Source organism: Caretta caretta, chromosome 2 (genome assembly GCF_965140235.1).
Source record: "Caretta caretta isolate rCarCar2 chromosome 2, rCarCar1.hap1, whole genome shotgun sequence".
Classification (NCBI taxonomy): domain Eukaryota; kingdom Metazoa; phylum Chordata; order Testudines; family Cheloniidae; genus Caretta; species Caretta caretta.
In genome coordinates, this window is record NC_134207.1 from 261,925,517 (window position 1) to 261,941,415 (window position 15,899).

The following is a 15,899-nucleotide window of genomic DNA, read 5'->3' on the forward strand; positions in this document are numbered from 1 at the left end:
TAAAATTTGCTAATGTTTGACTATGCATCTACTTCACTAGATTTTAAAAATTGTCCCCCTTTTTAACATTTCATAGAATATCAGGGTGGGAAGGGACCTCAGGAGATCCTCTAGTCCAACCCCCTGCTCAAAGCAGGACCAATCGCCAATTTTTGCCCCAGATCCCTAAATGGCCCCCTCAAGGATTGAACTCTCAACCTTGGGTTTAGCAGGCCAGTGATCAAACCACTGAGCTATGCATATCTGAAAAAAATGTGGTTTCTAACTTTGGGTTTATGTTGGGGAGGAGGTTTTCATTGTGAAGTATCTTTACAGTGTTATTCTTCAGAAATTAAATAGTCATATAGTTTGCTACATTAAAACTTTGTTTACTTTGCCATCTTTCTTGATGGATAAGAATGAATGGCGCTTCACTGTCTTCAATAAAAGCGTAAATTGTCCAAAAGGATGCCCATTTTCTTTGCCTGAAAAGAGTTCTTCAATGTAATCTGATAAGGTTCAGATAAGAGACATTTTTAGGTCACTTCCTAAAGAATGTCCTAAAAATGGAAAACAGAAGCACAAGAGGCAATCTTTGGAAATTGATTTACTTCTGATTTTGCACTCAAACCCTCTGCTTCTCAAAAAGCTGCAGCTTTGTGATGCCACCTGCTGTTGTCTCTGTCAGTTTGGCTGGAAGATGGCTGTGTATTACTGAGTACAGTACATTTTATACATTTAGCTGTGTATATATAACATATGTTACATATATATAAAATTACATAACTTACAAATAAGTATTTAAAACAGATTAGTTCACTGTTCCTTTTAAGTGTAATATATAGTGACTTGCTTTTTGATTCTCAAGTCATAATTTTCCATTTTTGAGTTTATCTGAACTGTAAACTTGGAAATTTAATAAGCTACATCAATCAAGAAGCTACCATCTGAGGGCTCTAAAGTTTCTTTTATCTTTCCTATATTATATTTAGATATGTGTATCAAATTTTCTTAAATAAACAAGCTGAGTGTTTGGTGTGTTTAGGTTAACTTTTTTTAAATAAAAAAGAACATTAAGGTAACATTGAATACAAAATTTAAATTATTTGATTTAATCACTGAAAGATAAATATTTAAAGAAACGTTTCTATTATATTTTTCAAACATATGAAATGTTTATAAGAGCACGTGTATTTTAAAAACTGCATTAATTGACATCACTTTTGTTTCTCTCTCAGAGAAAAAGTTTTACAGTTAAGCGTGAATCCTGCAACTGATAGCTCACAGGGCGGGATGGCTGCAACCATACAAGTTGCATTGAAACACTACACAGGTGCAGCAGTATGGCTATGCATGATCAGTTGCAGAGGCGGGGTCGTCTTTCGTAATTTGATTTGTGGTTGGGCAAGAATGGGTCATGAAAGACCACAAACTACAACCATGGCTTTCTTTTCATGCAAACTCTCCTTTATGGGTATAAACTCTCAAATCATAGCAACTGCTCATAAGATAGCTTCTAACATGCACAGTTTCAGATTTAGATAGCTCGTAAAAGTAATTGTTTCCAGATTTCACTCCCAATGATTTCATCGTTTAAAAGTTAAAAATGTAATATATGAAAGTAGTTGCTCTTGCTCAGCAAAGTTACCTCAACTTACAGTATTCCTCCAGGCTTAATGCCATTAAGTTTGTACAGCCTGATTTACCCTTATTAAAGTATACAATTCTTGAAACCCAAAATAGTCCTTTCCTGGCCTCATCCTTTAAGCTGTTTGAGTGGCAAAATTAATATAATATAATAAAATCTTAATATTAAATATTAAATAGAATGTTTGTTTTAAAATCTATAATTCCATTTATATAGCTAAAAGGATTTAAATTCTTCAAAGATGACAAATCAAAGATTATTGGGTAGGTTTTAAAGGACATTTTCAGACTTTAAATAAAACACAGTCATACCTTTTTGAAATTATACATCCAACTTGTTGGATTTATAGAAGGAGATATATGTCAACTCTTCCTTAATTTTTGTTTTCAGTCCTGCACATACAGGGTTTGGTGCATGATTGGATAGCATATTCTGATATTGCACATATTTGTATTGATGTCAAGAGCTTTATATTTCTCCATAGGGTGGATTTGATTTAAATCAAATTGATTTTCAATCATGATTTAAATCACTGGTCAGGAAGACTTGATTTAATCATGGTTTTCTACGTAAAAGTGCACTCTTGTTGGTTGTTACAACCTAAATATATATTCTTCACAGCTCAGAGATTAGAAGCAGGTTTCATTTTTTGAAGGTACACACATTTTTAAACAGTGATTTATTTTGAAAACTTTTCAGATTAGTTTTATAGCTATATCAGAAAATGAATGATTGGTTATTTCATTTACCAAAAGTAATTGAAGCAGATATTTATGAAGTCATTGGGAGGTGAACTATCTCCAGTTCAACAGGTTAATCATTAATATTTGCAGGATTTTCTTGCCATGTTGTATTAGGAGGAGACCATCACCAGACAGACATTTCAATTGTTTTATTTAACTATTCTCACCTCTATATATTATTTAAAACCATTTTTGCTGTTAACAAGCATGTTACCTCTGGAGACACAAATCCACAGTCTGAGAACTGCAAAACTAAGCATCTCTGATGGTATCTTCTAGACTCAGCACTGAGTAAATAGAAAGATTAACCTAAATAATCTATACAGAAGCCTGTGGAACCCCATAAGATTGGGTCCCTAATCCAGGAATGATTGGAACTCATTTACAAAGTTTTTCTTAAACATTACATGAATATATTGTCTCATACTATAGAATTAGAATTAATAATCCCTATTCCATGATGAGATATCTTTGAGCTATAATGTATCTAAATTAAAATTATCTTTAGATAGGTTTTTTCCTCAAAAAGCATTTTATAAAAAAAAAATCCAATTTATATTAAAAAAAAATCTGATTTTTTTTCTTTTTCTTCTTTTTTTTTTTTAACTTTTATCCACCCTGTTTCTCCAGACAAACTGAGGCCCCAGTCTGTCAAGTGTTTATGCACGTGCTGAACTCTAAAGCCATGGATTAGTGCTTGGAGTTAAGCAGAAGTGTTTGCAGGACTGAAGCCTAAGTAGAAATAAAGGATTGCACAACTTTAAAGACATGGTTGTTCAAAATGACTTATTTGTTGGCCTCATTTTAAGAGGGCCTTTCCTCTTATCAGGCATTAGTGCTGTTTGGTATAACTGTGGACTTTTCAATAACCTATTAGGCTGTGAATATTCTCTTGGCAGGTAGACTGGATTAACGCACAGTTGCTACTGTCCAGTATGATGCTCCATCAAATGCCCAATGAAAAACAAATTTAAGTTGAATTATTATATTGTGAGTTACTTGAAATTGATTATACTGGACACCAATGCTCTGATCTTTTAAGCACAGAATTTTACTAGTTTCAGACCACTTCAGTTGTAGTTTATTGATCTGGAATGTCATGGGTGTGAATGAGTAGGGCAGAGAAACTGGTCTCTTATCAAGTACTGCTAGAGAAGTTTAAATGGAAAAGACTGAAGAAATAGGTTAGGGGGGAAAATTAAGGATCAATTTGAGAGAAGAACAAACAGGGCAAAAAAACCCTTTAGTAGAGAATAAGACATGGTCACAGAAGCGTAATGAAGTGTGCTCTGTGTCACAAGTGGTAATAAAAGGTTTTTATTGTTAGACAATTTTCTGCCATTTAACTTTGTATTATGATTATTAAATGCAGGGAATGATTTGGGATGAATTGAAAATACTTAGCTGAAGACAAGATCACATTTATTGGAATAACCAATCTTTAAATGTACTAAAAGGAGTTATTCTGTTCACCAGTGTTACTGAAGCACGTTGTTGCTTAATTAAGAAAATGTTCAAGAAGTCTTTCTATACCATTTGATTTTAAATATTCAAGGTGTTACTCCTAATATTTCATGAGACTATGGTGCAGATTCTTAGATTTGGCTGTTACAAGTTGAAAACAAATTATAAAGCAATAGTGTAAAGCTAAAAATTACCCATTGATATTTTTCTCATAAAGGACCACTGCCAACTTCAGTTTTTTATATTAACCACTTTCAGATAATTCAGGGTTCTGGGAGAATACCCTTTAAATATAGTATGTCCTGACTTTTTTTTAAACCTTGAAAAAAACAAATAAAGATTTTCCTGATCCCATGCTGATATTCAGAAGTGTTTTTTGGATGGGACAGAAATCAATAGTGGATATGCTAGGCTTACCCGTCTTTCTCCTCATGGCCCAGTGCCTGCTCAATTTTAGCTGTGCTGCTGCTGTTACTGGTAAATATCTTCTTGCAACGCCTGGGGAAGAACATGTGTGAGCCCTCCTAGGGTGGTGCATGGGCATAATGTGGTAATAATTATATTAATAATACTTGAGACTACAAGTGTAACTGACCATCAACAAAACAGTGAAACTGAGTACATACAAAATGTTATAAAATTCACAAAGGCTCTGATCCTTCAAACACTTGTTGGCAACATTACCTTTCTCATACACAGTTGGGGGAGGGGGGGAAGGGAGAGTTCAAGAATCCAAAGAATTCAAATCCAAATTATTGATTAATTTTGGTGGGACTACTTGAAATAGTATGATAAGCACATGTTTGATTGCAGGATCAGGCCCAAAGTAAAAAAAAAAAAAAAATCCCAAACTGAAAAGCTAGAAAACACATTTTCTCTTCGTTATCGTAGTCTAGATACTATTTGTAACAATAATAGGTACACATTTTTCATATTGTGATCTGGTCAGTATTTCTTTAAACTAACCAGTTAGCCTACTGAGAATTCAGGTGACTTTTTTTTCCAAAGCTTCTTGAAGATGTGTGAAAAGTCCTAAATATTATTTCCCATTATTTTGAGTGTTTGGAATTTTTGCATTTATATCTTAGAGCTAGTTTATGAAGTTTTGAAGCCATTCGTTTCTGCACTAAACATCATTTGAGGAAAAACTCTTACTTAGTATCAGTTTAATGCTGTGAGCCACGGAATTACATGTCTACTTTTTCATGCTGACAAATTAATTCCTGGTAGAATTTTAACATTTCAGAAAGTCACATTTCTGAAGCACAATGCCATGTTTTGTGACAAAAATAGAATAAATAGACATCCTTGAACTCCTGAGTGAAGAAGAAAACTCATTTTGAGGGTTGTGCTATATGACCACTGTTACAGCCACTTCTGTACATTACTAATGACTAATTGGAAACAGTTAATTACTAAGCTTTTCAGTTAAGGTCTTATAATGTGAGTGTCCCAAATAACATTCAGAATTTTTCCATTATTACTACTTTGAAGTAAAATTTTCTATTTAATTTTATTTGTACTATTTTACAGTAATAAATTACTAAATAGATCAAAGGGGATTCAGTATTTCAGTGTTTTTGACCACAGTCCTTCAAAATGCTTATACGTGCTTAATTTTAACACATGAATAATCCCATTGACTTGCACGACTCACATGAGTAAAGTTAAGCACATACCTAAGCACTGCAGGATCATAGCCTATGTGCGTAAAGGCAGAGTGAAAAAAACCTGCTCTTTGTTTAGTTGTTAATTTGTAGATTAATTTAATTAAGCAATATTTAGCTGTTCAATATATCTTCTTTATTCCAAATAGGTTAATTGTATTACTGAAATAATGTTGCAGTTTTAGAAGTATATCAAAACAAAAATGTAAAGTCATAGGGTAAAAATACTTCCTCCGTTTGCATCTTCAATCTTGATTTCCTTGTTAGATTTCTAGTTAAATGATAGCCCTCCCTTGCTTTTTAATGACAGTGTCTATTTTCCCTTTTTAAGGGAAACTTATTAACATGAGAGAGGTCTTAGCCAGTTGCTGGAACTTGTGAAAGTGTAGATTAACAGATTTCTAATGCGTTTTACTGGTAAATCAGTAGTTTTCAGTATCATATTTATATAAGAAATGTAGTAGTATGGCATCCTATAAAGTATAGAATTAGGACTTGCTTCAGTAAACCTCTTAAACACCTGTGGAACTATAAGCATCTGAGAAGTCCCATTGAAATTAGCTACTCATTTGCTAAATTATGCTTGTTTTCAGGTGCTTTGCTGGATTGAGAATTTAATTAAGGGTATGAGTGGATTCCATTTTCACAATGGTTTATCTTTGTAATTCAGTGCTCAAGCAGAGCATTTCTTTAGTGTTTAAAAACAAAACTTGTTCTAGCTTTCCAAATACCTTTTTGTTCTATAGAAAATTTAGAGCCCTCTATTTTTAAAGCATCCTTGTTTTGCATACTTTAAATTTGTATTTTAATAAAACAGACTCCATTTTGTTTGAAAATGTATTACAATTTATTTCTTGCCATTTTTGTGTAAAATTTACAGAAACAGTGTTACATCGTGCGCTCCAAAGGTAATGTCTCATTCCTCTAAGGCTCTGTCCTTTCTTCTTTTCTTCTCTTCTTGTTTTTCTCTTTCTTTCTTGTCTTTTTCTGATCATGTTATTACATGCATTGAATCCTATGTTACTGCTGAAGTCCTTTTAAGAATACAAATAAACTTGCTTTATCAGAAGGATTCTCTTCTGTGTGGCAGTAATATTTTTAATCTATTTACTAGTTATCTTCACTGACTATGGTTACTTTTTTCTGTAAATATTAACTTGGATAATACTGTCTCTTATATGGCAGTTTTTGAAATTTGTTTAATTATTAGTAAAATGAAGTTATGTAAAAATACAGTTCTCTATATGAAATTAAATGTTTCTTGGGGAATGAATTCTATTCACAGCTGTGGATAGACAGAGCCTACTTCTTGCTCTTGAAAAGTGATAGTGCAAGAAATGAGACAGATGAAATTTCAGAGTATTCTTTCTATGGAAATATTAGCCGACCTTAAAAAATTAACTGAAATATAATAAATCTAATCTGAAGTAGACTTGTGAGGAGATATTCAATGGCACAATGAACAGGCACCCAGCTTTCATTAAAGGCATATGTGTTGTTCACCTGACTTTCATTTGTGCATTTGAAAATCTCCCCCTTGACTTTTTCCTCTTTTCGTTTCATGAGCAAGCAAATGAAGAAAACCGTTTATCCATTTTGTCAGGCTCAAACTGCCAGTGAAATAAGGGAGAAAAACCCCTAGATAGGTTTTGCCACAATGGCTGCCCTTTTCTTTGTTAATCCAAGACTCTAAAGCCCCAGTTCAACAAAGTACCTGAGCCCATCTTAGTGCTTTGCCAAATCAGTATCTAAGTCTTTCTTGTCACTCAGTAGTCACTAGTATATTCATTGTGTTTTAAACTGTTGCATATTATTTTCTTGACTTCTAAAAACTAAAAGTATACATTTCAGTGCTGGTTTCACTAAAGTAACTGCTTGTTTCAATTTCAATCTTTTAGAACAGTTTTATAATTAAACTTGGTTAAAATAAAATATTTACTTGAATGTAGATTGTTAATGTAATTAATTTTTTTGTTTATCAAACTACAATGGCCATAAGAGATTGCTTATCCATAGTAATATATTTCATCAAGAAAGTAAGATTTATTTTATGAACGAACAGAAGGGACACACAAAACAGGAAAATAAATGCCTTCCATGTAAGCAGCTCTTGTCTTGTAGTTACACTAGAATGATTTCCTGCACTATGTAATGTGGGGAAAGAGGGGAGTGGTGGTGTTTGGACACAAATAAAGGTGAGGCATGAATATTTTTTGTAGTTCCATCTTTTGGCAGATGTGATCCAGTGCTGCAACACCCCATTGATTTTATTGGACGGAATCATGGCCGCCAATCTAGTTTTGAACTGTCTGATTAAAAGTAACTTTTCAATGATAGTTTAAGTACTGAATCCTTGATACCAAGTCTGCTTTAATGAAACCTCAAATGGAACATCTATTGTGGACCCCCCAGGATTTGAAAAGAATTGGTGGAAGGGGCATAGAAAGGGAAAATCATGATTTCTGTGGTTCAGGGAATAATTTGAGAAAAGAAATTCACGTACAGGTCATGTTGATACTCTGATGAGTAAAATTAATGTGATGGTGGGTTGTTGTTTGTTTTAAATGATGTCCCTAGTTGAATTTCTGTGTCTAAATAGCGCAGTTCCTCTTGCATCTTTTAATGCAGCCTTGCTTTGAACAGACTGAACTTGGATGCAAGTATTATGTCATGCTAGTGTTTTGCAACTTGGAAGTAATTTCCTTTCCTCACTGGGAGAGAATTTAAAGAGTGACTCCAATCCTTTATGGTAAATTAAATCTCTTTTACAAAATTGTTTGAGTCACATCTTCTTAAATTAATATTCTGATCTTGAAGGGAAATAAGAAATGTGACAGACGTAGCTCTGTTGTACTAGATATAGTGCAGTGACTGTTTCTCTACTGGCTCCTACACACCCAGCTCTTTCTAACTTAAATGAATGGAGGTATCTATATGAGGCATTAATCATGGATCATGTTAGCATCTGTTACTATACAGCTGATTCCCTACCCAGCAATCTGCTGCTGTAGGGAGGACTGCAAACTTAATATGTGAGAGGCAGTATTGTAGTCTTGATGTTATATATAGATGTATTGTTGTGGAAGCTGATTCATGGAGCCAGCAAAATAGAAGGAGAATGAGAAAGTAGGAAAAATGTGCTTTCCTGTATTGTAACTCCTGTTTTTGTTTTTGTTTTGTTTTTTGCTGGGGGGGGGTTGGTTTGGTTTGGTTTGGTTTGGTTTGTGTGTTGCTTAATAGAACTCACTTAAAAATAATAGTTACATTCTTGTACTGTAATAATTTCAGAAGTACTTCACCCACTCTTTTTTATTGCCAAATGGTATAGTTTTTTATCCTTAAAAATATTACCATGAGATGTCTTGGAGTATATATTTATACAGACATTAATACATGAAAAAATTGTTTATTGCATGCATTTAATGATTTTTTTAAAATAGGACTTGTAAATGTTGTACTCATTAATGTAAATTATTTTTTTATACTAATGTTCACAATTCCCTGTACTTAGTATGATTTTAATCTTTATTTAGACTTTTATCAAATTTTTAACTGGATTTTTTCACTGTTTTTTGTCTTTTACCTTCACTTTTTTGTTTCCTCTGCCATTCTGCTTTTTACCTCTTCATCTGAATTCCTGATTTTTTACCATCATATCCATGTTGATGTATGTCAAATTAGAACAACAAAGCCTGCTCCTCATCTTGATGGGTAAGTCTTCTATTTTTAACTTGTACTGTTAATAAAATTCTAATATTCAGGAATAATTAGTTCACATCTCAATTTAAAGGTGGACAGAACTTAGAAACAAAAAATAATTGGTTGGTTTGATAGAAAAATGTGGCGGGGGGTTGCCATTTCAGCTTTTTTGACGATCTTTTAAAAAAAAACCTACATAGTCATGAATGTAATCAAATGCTTTATTTTTAACTTAGGGGGTTTTTTTTGTTTTTTTTTTTTTTTTTAACTTCCAGCTTTTGTTGTTAACCCTTGGGCCTCTGGGTTTAAAAATATAAAAATAAAATTATAATAAACTTATTTTCTTGTAGTGTCTTCAATATAGATAGTATCCCCAAATACTTTAGAGTCACTGCAAATATTAATTATGGGACTAGAAAATGGGAGGAAGAATTTAGAAGTCGTTGCGCTCTAATGAATAGCGAGTAAAGAATAATCCCATCTATATTGCTGATTTACTATGTGTCTTTGGGCAAGCCCTTTAACTTCTGTTTTAGTTTCCTGGCTAAAATGGTGATAATGATTACCTACCTTACTGATATGCGGTGAGAAATAAGTTTGTCAATGCCTTGAGATATCAAATACCTAAACTGAATAGTTCTCTCAATAAAGGCAATTTAGAGCCCTGCGAACACTCCACAGGGTGCCTCCATGATGCCACTCTTCCTTGGCTTGTCAGTGACAAGGGCGACCCACACAGCTGTCTGCTGGGATGTCATTGTGCTCTTCTTTCAGCAGGCTGTGCCTTCCCTACCTTCCTGAGCCATTATACCCTTTTGCCAGGCAGACTGGGATCTAATAAGGGCCTCTTTTAAACACTCAATGTGTGACATGCAATTTTTGAGGGGTATATGTAAAATATTTCACTGAATCGGGTCTCCTTTAGCACCTCAGTATGTTATATCAGATAGAGAAGAACTGCTGTTTCTAGGCATTGGGATGCCCTGTGTCTTTAAGGACACAGCCCTGGGCAGTGGGTGCTTAGACGTATGGCCCTATGAGAGGGGAAATAAAAAAGGCCCTCTGCCACCCACCCTATTTTTGCAAATACAGCAGGAGGCTCACTCCATCAGGATAACTGTTCTCCCCCCGCCCCTCCTTGTGCCAAGGATCTGCCCTCTGCCATAGTCTGGCAGCACCTCAACCCTGGACTAAACCCCGACTCATCCCCACCCCATCAAAGGACAATGGGGAGCTGAGGAGCAGCTTCAGCCCCAGGGCCCTGAGCAGCAGGAGAAGATGGGGGAGTGCCATAGTCACCTGCATCATGGCAGCAGCTGCCTAGCTTTGGCTTCTGGCCTCTGACCTGGCCAGGGGCAAGACCTTGCAGGGGGATGGAGGAGGAGGCAGTGCCAGCACTTAATTGAGGAGGAGCCGGGGGTCGGTTCACAAGAGGGGGCGGAATCTTGTGGCGAGGGAGGGTGCATTCCTCCCCCCCACCACCACCCCCAATTTTCTATCCAGCCCATCTCAGCCCCTCCAGTGAGAAGAGGCTGGTGCTGCCCCTGATTGTGATTAGGAGCCAAATTCTGGCCTAATAAAGTGCACGTGCAAAGGTGGATTTGTCTTCCAAAGCTGCTGTTGACTTCCAGAAGAAGCTATGCACGACATGACCCTCTTTTTTTTTTTTAAAAATAGTGCATGAAATCCTTACATTTTGGATAACATGATGTTGGGGTGTTTTTGGTTTTGTTTTGTTTTTTGTTTTTTTTTGAAAGATTGTTTTACTAACCCTAAATTTTGGACATGAACAACCCGGTAATACAGATGGAACCGAATTATTCCATGTAAGAATATGACTTTCAGTCTATGAAGAAGTCAGTGGAGAAGAATCCCAGCTATACCTAAACAGTTGTACTTTCTGAATCTTGTATTTCTGCAGTGTACATGTTGTCTTTGGACTGGTTATTTCTGGTTTTGAAGTGATAGAACAAATAGAAAATCTGAAAACTGATACTGCAAGTAGGCCATATGCAGACGTGCGAGTTATTGACTGTGGGGTGCTTGTTACAAAATCAGCAAAAAATGGTAAGCAAACATGTTGCTTGAAACGTATTGAAAATTGTCTTATGCAAAGATTACAAAATTTTTACTTATTTCTAAAAACTTAGTGGTTCTCTGGCATTTTAATTTGCATTTAAAGATGTCTGAGAATTAGGTACTTTTTTCTAAACTGAAGATTCTCTCACTTAAAAAAGGGCATGCCCATTTCTTGTCAACATTGCCTACATTTATTTTTGTGAACTGCCATACTGAACTTGAACGCAGATTTCTTTCCCAGTATTTGAGAGGTGGAGCTCTAAATATATTCCTTGGTACTGCACAAACTATAGACCTTTCAGGATATCTGAGCTGTTAACATAAAACTAGTCATGAAATTAATGTTAACAGAATTTTTTTCCCCTTAAATCATCGGAGGAAAATGTATGAGGACCAAACTTTACTGGGTATCCCATAACTTGTAAAAATTATATCCAAAGCATCACTGGAAATTTGTATAGGCCGAGATTTGACCTTTCTGAAAACTGTTAAAAGATGGGGGTAGGCCTACGGCTTCTAAATATTTTCCCATCCATCCATCCCCTTCCTCTCCCACAACCAATTCTCCACAACTTAATTGAACTTAACCAAAACCACTTACCATTTTAGTGACAGTACACCCAAGTATGATAGGCAGGCTTCCTCAATGCTCTGCAAAACACTTGTGCAAAATACGTTCTTGCTGGTGTCGATAAAATTGTTTTTACATGCCAAATAAACTAAAGACAGCATAGGTTTCTGAATTACCCGGAATAAACTACAATAATAAGCTTGCCAAATTGAAAAAGGACAAAATTGATTTTGTGTGTTTAAACTGAGTCCCTTTAAATTTTGAGTGAAATATAAGATTTTGTTATTTTTTTTAAAATGGTGCAAACGTTTAAATTTGTGAAGAGTTATGGAATGAGAGACTACAGATGGGCAGACAATATAGCAAAAAAATATTTCACATGATACTGACCCCAGGAAGAAAGATGGAGGGATTTTTGAATTGAAGGGAAAGTCTTTCTTATCTGACTGCTGGTTCAGTGACTTCCTTCTGTCATCTTGTGAAGATTAGCAGAGATTTGTTGAGCCTTCCTGGCTTGGTTGGGAAAATGAACACCAGGTCTGAGAGAGAGGAAAAACACTCTCTCTTGAAGTTTCATTTTCAAAGGGTTAGAACAAAGAGACTTTCGGTCTTGTTGCCTGAGGGACAGCTTACAGTATTCCTGCAGGAGGAGAGGAGGGTGACATTCCCATTTGTGAACGTTTCCCCCTAGTTGATTGGGTGTGGTCCGAGAGCAGAGGTGGGCAAACTATGGCCCATGGGCCACATCCAGCTCCTGAGCTCCTGGCCCCTCCCCCCGCTGTTCTTCCCCTACCCCGCAGCCAGGCTGCTGCGCAGGCAGTGGCTGCGAGATCCTGCTGCTCTGAGCGGCATGGTAAGGGGGCGGCAGTGGGGGGGTTGGGTAGGGGATCCCAAGGGGGCGGTTAGGGGACAGGGAGCAGGGGAGGTTGAATGGGGCAGAGGTTCTGGGGCAGTTAGGGTTCAGGGAACACGGGGAGTTGGACAGGGCGTGGGAGTCCCAGGGGGCCTGTCAGGGGGCGGGGATATGGATAGGTCGGGGCAGTCAGGGAGTAGGGAGGTTGGATAGGGTGTGGGGTCCCAGGGGGAGTTTTGGGGCAGGGGGTCCCAGGAGGGGGCAGTCGGGACAAGGAGCAGCGGGGGTTGGATGTGTCGGGGGTTTTGAGGGGGACAATAAGGGGGCAGGAAGTGGGAGGGGGTGAATAGGGGGCAGGGGGGCTGTTTGGGGGGCACAGCCTTCCCTACCTGGCCCTCCATAAAGTTTCGCACCCTGATGTGGCCCTTGGGCCAAAAAGTTTGCCCACCCCTGTCCTAGAGGGTAATGGACAAATTCTATACAAGTATGAAGATGAATGATAGAGCAGACTGATGTGGTTTCTACGAGAAGAGGTGGATATTGGGACTGACTCTGAGAGTCTTGATATTGATTTTAAGTGTAACTTGTGCGTTGATCATCTAAGATGTTTGAGTCACAAAAAAACAAAAAAAAGATGAATGTGGATGGTGCTTGTTCATCTTTCTCTTTTGTCCTAGGAAGAACCAATGAGATGAAGTCACAGTATTGCAAGCTAAAATTTATTTTAAAGTAGTCAAGTGATTAAAAAAATGAATCGTGCAATTAAACAACAATAGAATACCATTTATTTTAAGTTTCAGAGTAGCAGCCGTGTTAGTCTGTATCTGCAAAAAGAACAGGAGGACTTGTGGCACCTTAGAGACTAACAAATTTATTTGAGCATAAGCTTTTGTGAGCTACAGCTCACTTCATCGGATGCATTCAGTGGAAAATACATGCGGGAGATTTATATACACAGAGAACATGAAACAATGGGTGTTACCATGCACGCTGTAACGAGAGTGATCAGGTAAGGTGAGCTATTACCAGCAGGAGAGCTGAAGGGGGGTGGGGGACGGCTTTTGTAGTGATAATCAAGGTAGGCCATTTCCAGCAGTTGACAAGAACGTCTGAGGAACAGCGGGGGGGAAGGGGAATAAACATTGGGAAATAGTTTTACTTTGTATAATGACCCATCCACTCCCCGTCTTTATTCGAGCCTAAGTTAATTGTATCCAGTTTGCAAATTAATTCCAATTCAGCAGTCTCTCGTTGGAGTCTGTTTTTGAAGTTTTTTTGTTGAAGAATTGCCACTTTTAGGTCTGTAATTGAGTGACCTAAAAGTGGCAATTCTTCAACAAAAAAACTTCAAAAACAGACTCCAACGAGAGACTGCTGAATTGGAATTAATTTGCAAACTGGATACAATTAACTTAGGCTCGAATAAAAACAGGGAGTGGATGGGTCATTACACAAAGTAAAACTATTTCCCCATGTTTATTCCCCTTCCCCCCCGCTGTTCCTCAGACGTTCTTGTCAACTGCTGGAAATGGCCCACCTTGATTATCACTACAAAAGCCCTCCCCCCGCTCCCTCCTGCTGGTAATAGCTCACCTTACCTGATCACTCTCGTTACAGTGTGTATGGTAACACCCATTGTTTCATGTTCTCTGTGTATATAAATCTCCCCACTGTATTTTCCACTGAATGCATCTGCTGAAGTGAGCTGTAGCCCACAAAAGCTTATGCTCAAATAAATTTGTTAGTCTCTAAGGTGCCACAAGTCCTCCATTTATTTTAAATAATTTTGGATGTTTACTACATTTTCAAATATATTAATTTCAGTTACAACACAGAATACAAAGTGTACAGTGCTCACTTTATATTTATTTTTATTACAAATATTTACACTAAAAAAACAAAAGTTTTCAGTTCACCTCATACAAGTACTATAGTGCAATCTCTTTATCATGAAAGTTGAACTTACAAATGTAGAATTATGTTAAAACAAAAACTGTTTTACTTTTGAATGCAATGTGAAACTTTAGAGCCTAGAAGTCCACTCAGTCCTACATCTTGGTCAGCCAATCACTCAGACAAACAAGGCTGGTTACAATTTGTGGGAGATAATGCTGCCTGCTTCATGTTTACAATGTCACCTGAAAGTGACAACAAGTGTTCGCATGACACTGTTGTAGCTGGTGTTGCAAGATATTTACATGCCAGATGCGGTAAAGATTCATGTGTCCCTTCATGCTTCAACCACCATTCCAGAGGACATGTGTCCAGGCTGATGATGGATTCTGCTTTATAATGAGCCAAAGTGGTGCGGACTGATGCATGCTCATTTTCATCCTCTGAGTCAGATGCCAACAGCAGAAGGTTGATTTTTTTTTTTTTTTTTGGGTTGTGGTTCGGGTTCTATAGTTTCCATATCAGAGTGTTGCTCTTTTAAGACATCTGAAAGCATGCTGCACACTTTCACGATAAAGAGATTGCACTTCAATACTTGTATGAGGTGAATTGAAAAATACTAGTTGGTTTATCATTTTTACAGTGCATATAGTTATAATAAAAATAATAATATAAAGTGAGAACTGTGCACTTTGTATTCTGTGTCGTAATTGAAATCAATATTGAAAATGTAGAAAAACATTCAAAAAATATTTAATAAATTTCAATTGGTATTCTATTATAAATGTTGTTAATCGCAATTAATTTTTTGAGTTAATCGCATGAGTTAACTGTTCTGTTCATATGACCAAATATCCACACATTTACTTATTAACATTTCTTTATAAAACATTTATTTGTTAATATGGCAAGCTTTTCATCTTGTTCATATACTATAATTTGTTTATTGAAATATTAAAAAATCCTCCTGTGTTATGTATAATTGAAATGTTGGTTATAAAGTGGTACACTCTGTTTTTTAGGGTAGAGAGATGTAAATTGGAGAGCTGTATAGTTCACTTGGTAGAAACTGAAGAATTTTACCACACTCATCCTTACTTTGATATAAAAATTATTATACTTCAGGTTAATCATTTAGAATCATAGAATCATAGAATATAAGGGTTGGAAGGGACCCCAGAAGGTCATCTAGTCCAACCCCCTGCTCGAAGCAGGACCAATTCCCAGTTAAATCATCCCAGCCAGGGCTTTGTCAAGCCTGACCTTAAAAACGTCTAAGGAAGGAGATTCTACCACCTCCCTA

General features: G+C 36.5%; 1 protein-coding gene across 12 annotated transcripts in view; it reads left to right on the forward strand.

The window, feature by feature from the left end:
• Positions 1 to 15,899, forward strand: part of NKTR (natural killer cell triggering receptor) — an 82,943-nt gene that overhangs the window by 37,771 nt on the left and 29,273 nt on the right. For 11 of the 12 annotated variants that reach the window (XM_048837416.2, XM_048837418.2, XM_048837417.2 and 8 more), the window contains 2 exons: positions 9,183 to 9,212; positions 11,122 to 11,267. In XM_048837416.2, coding sequence (XP_048693373.1) covers positions 9,183 to 9,212; positions 11,122 to 11,267 — 176 coding nt within the window. Of the gene's footprint in view, positions 1 to 6,381; positions 6,410 to 9,182; positions 9,213 to 11,121; positions 11,268 to 15,899 lie in introns of those variants that run through there. The other variant, XM_048837428.2, reaches the window with a different exon arrangement.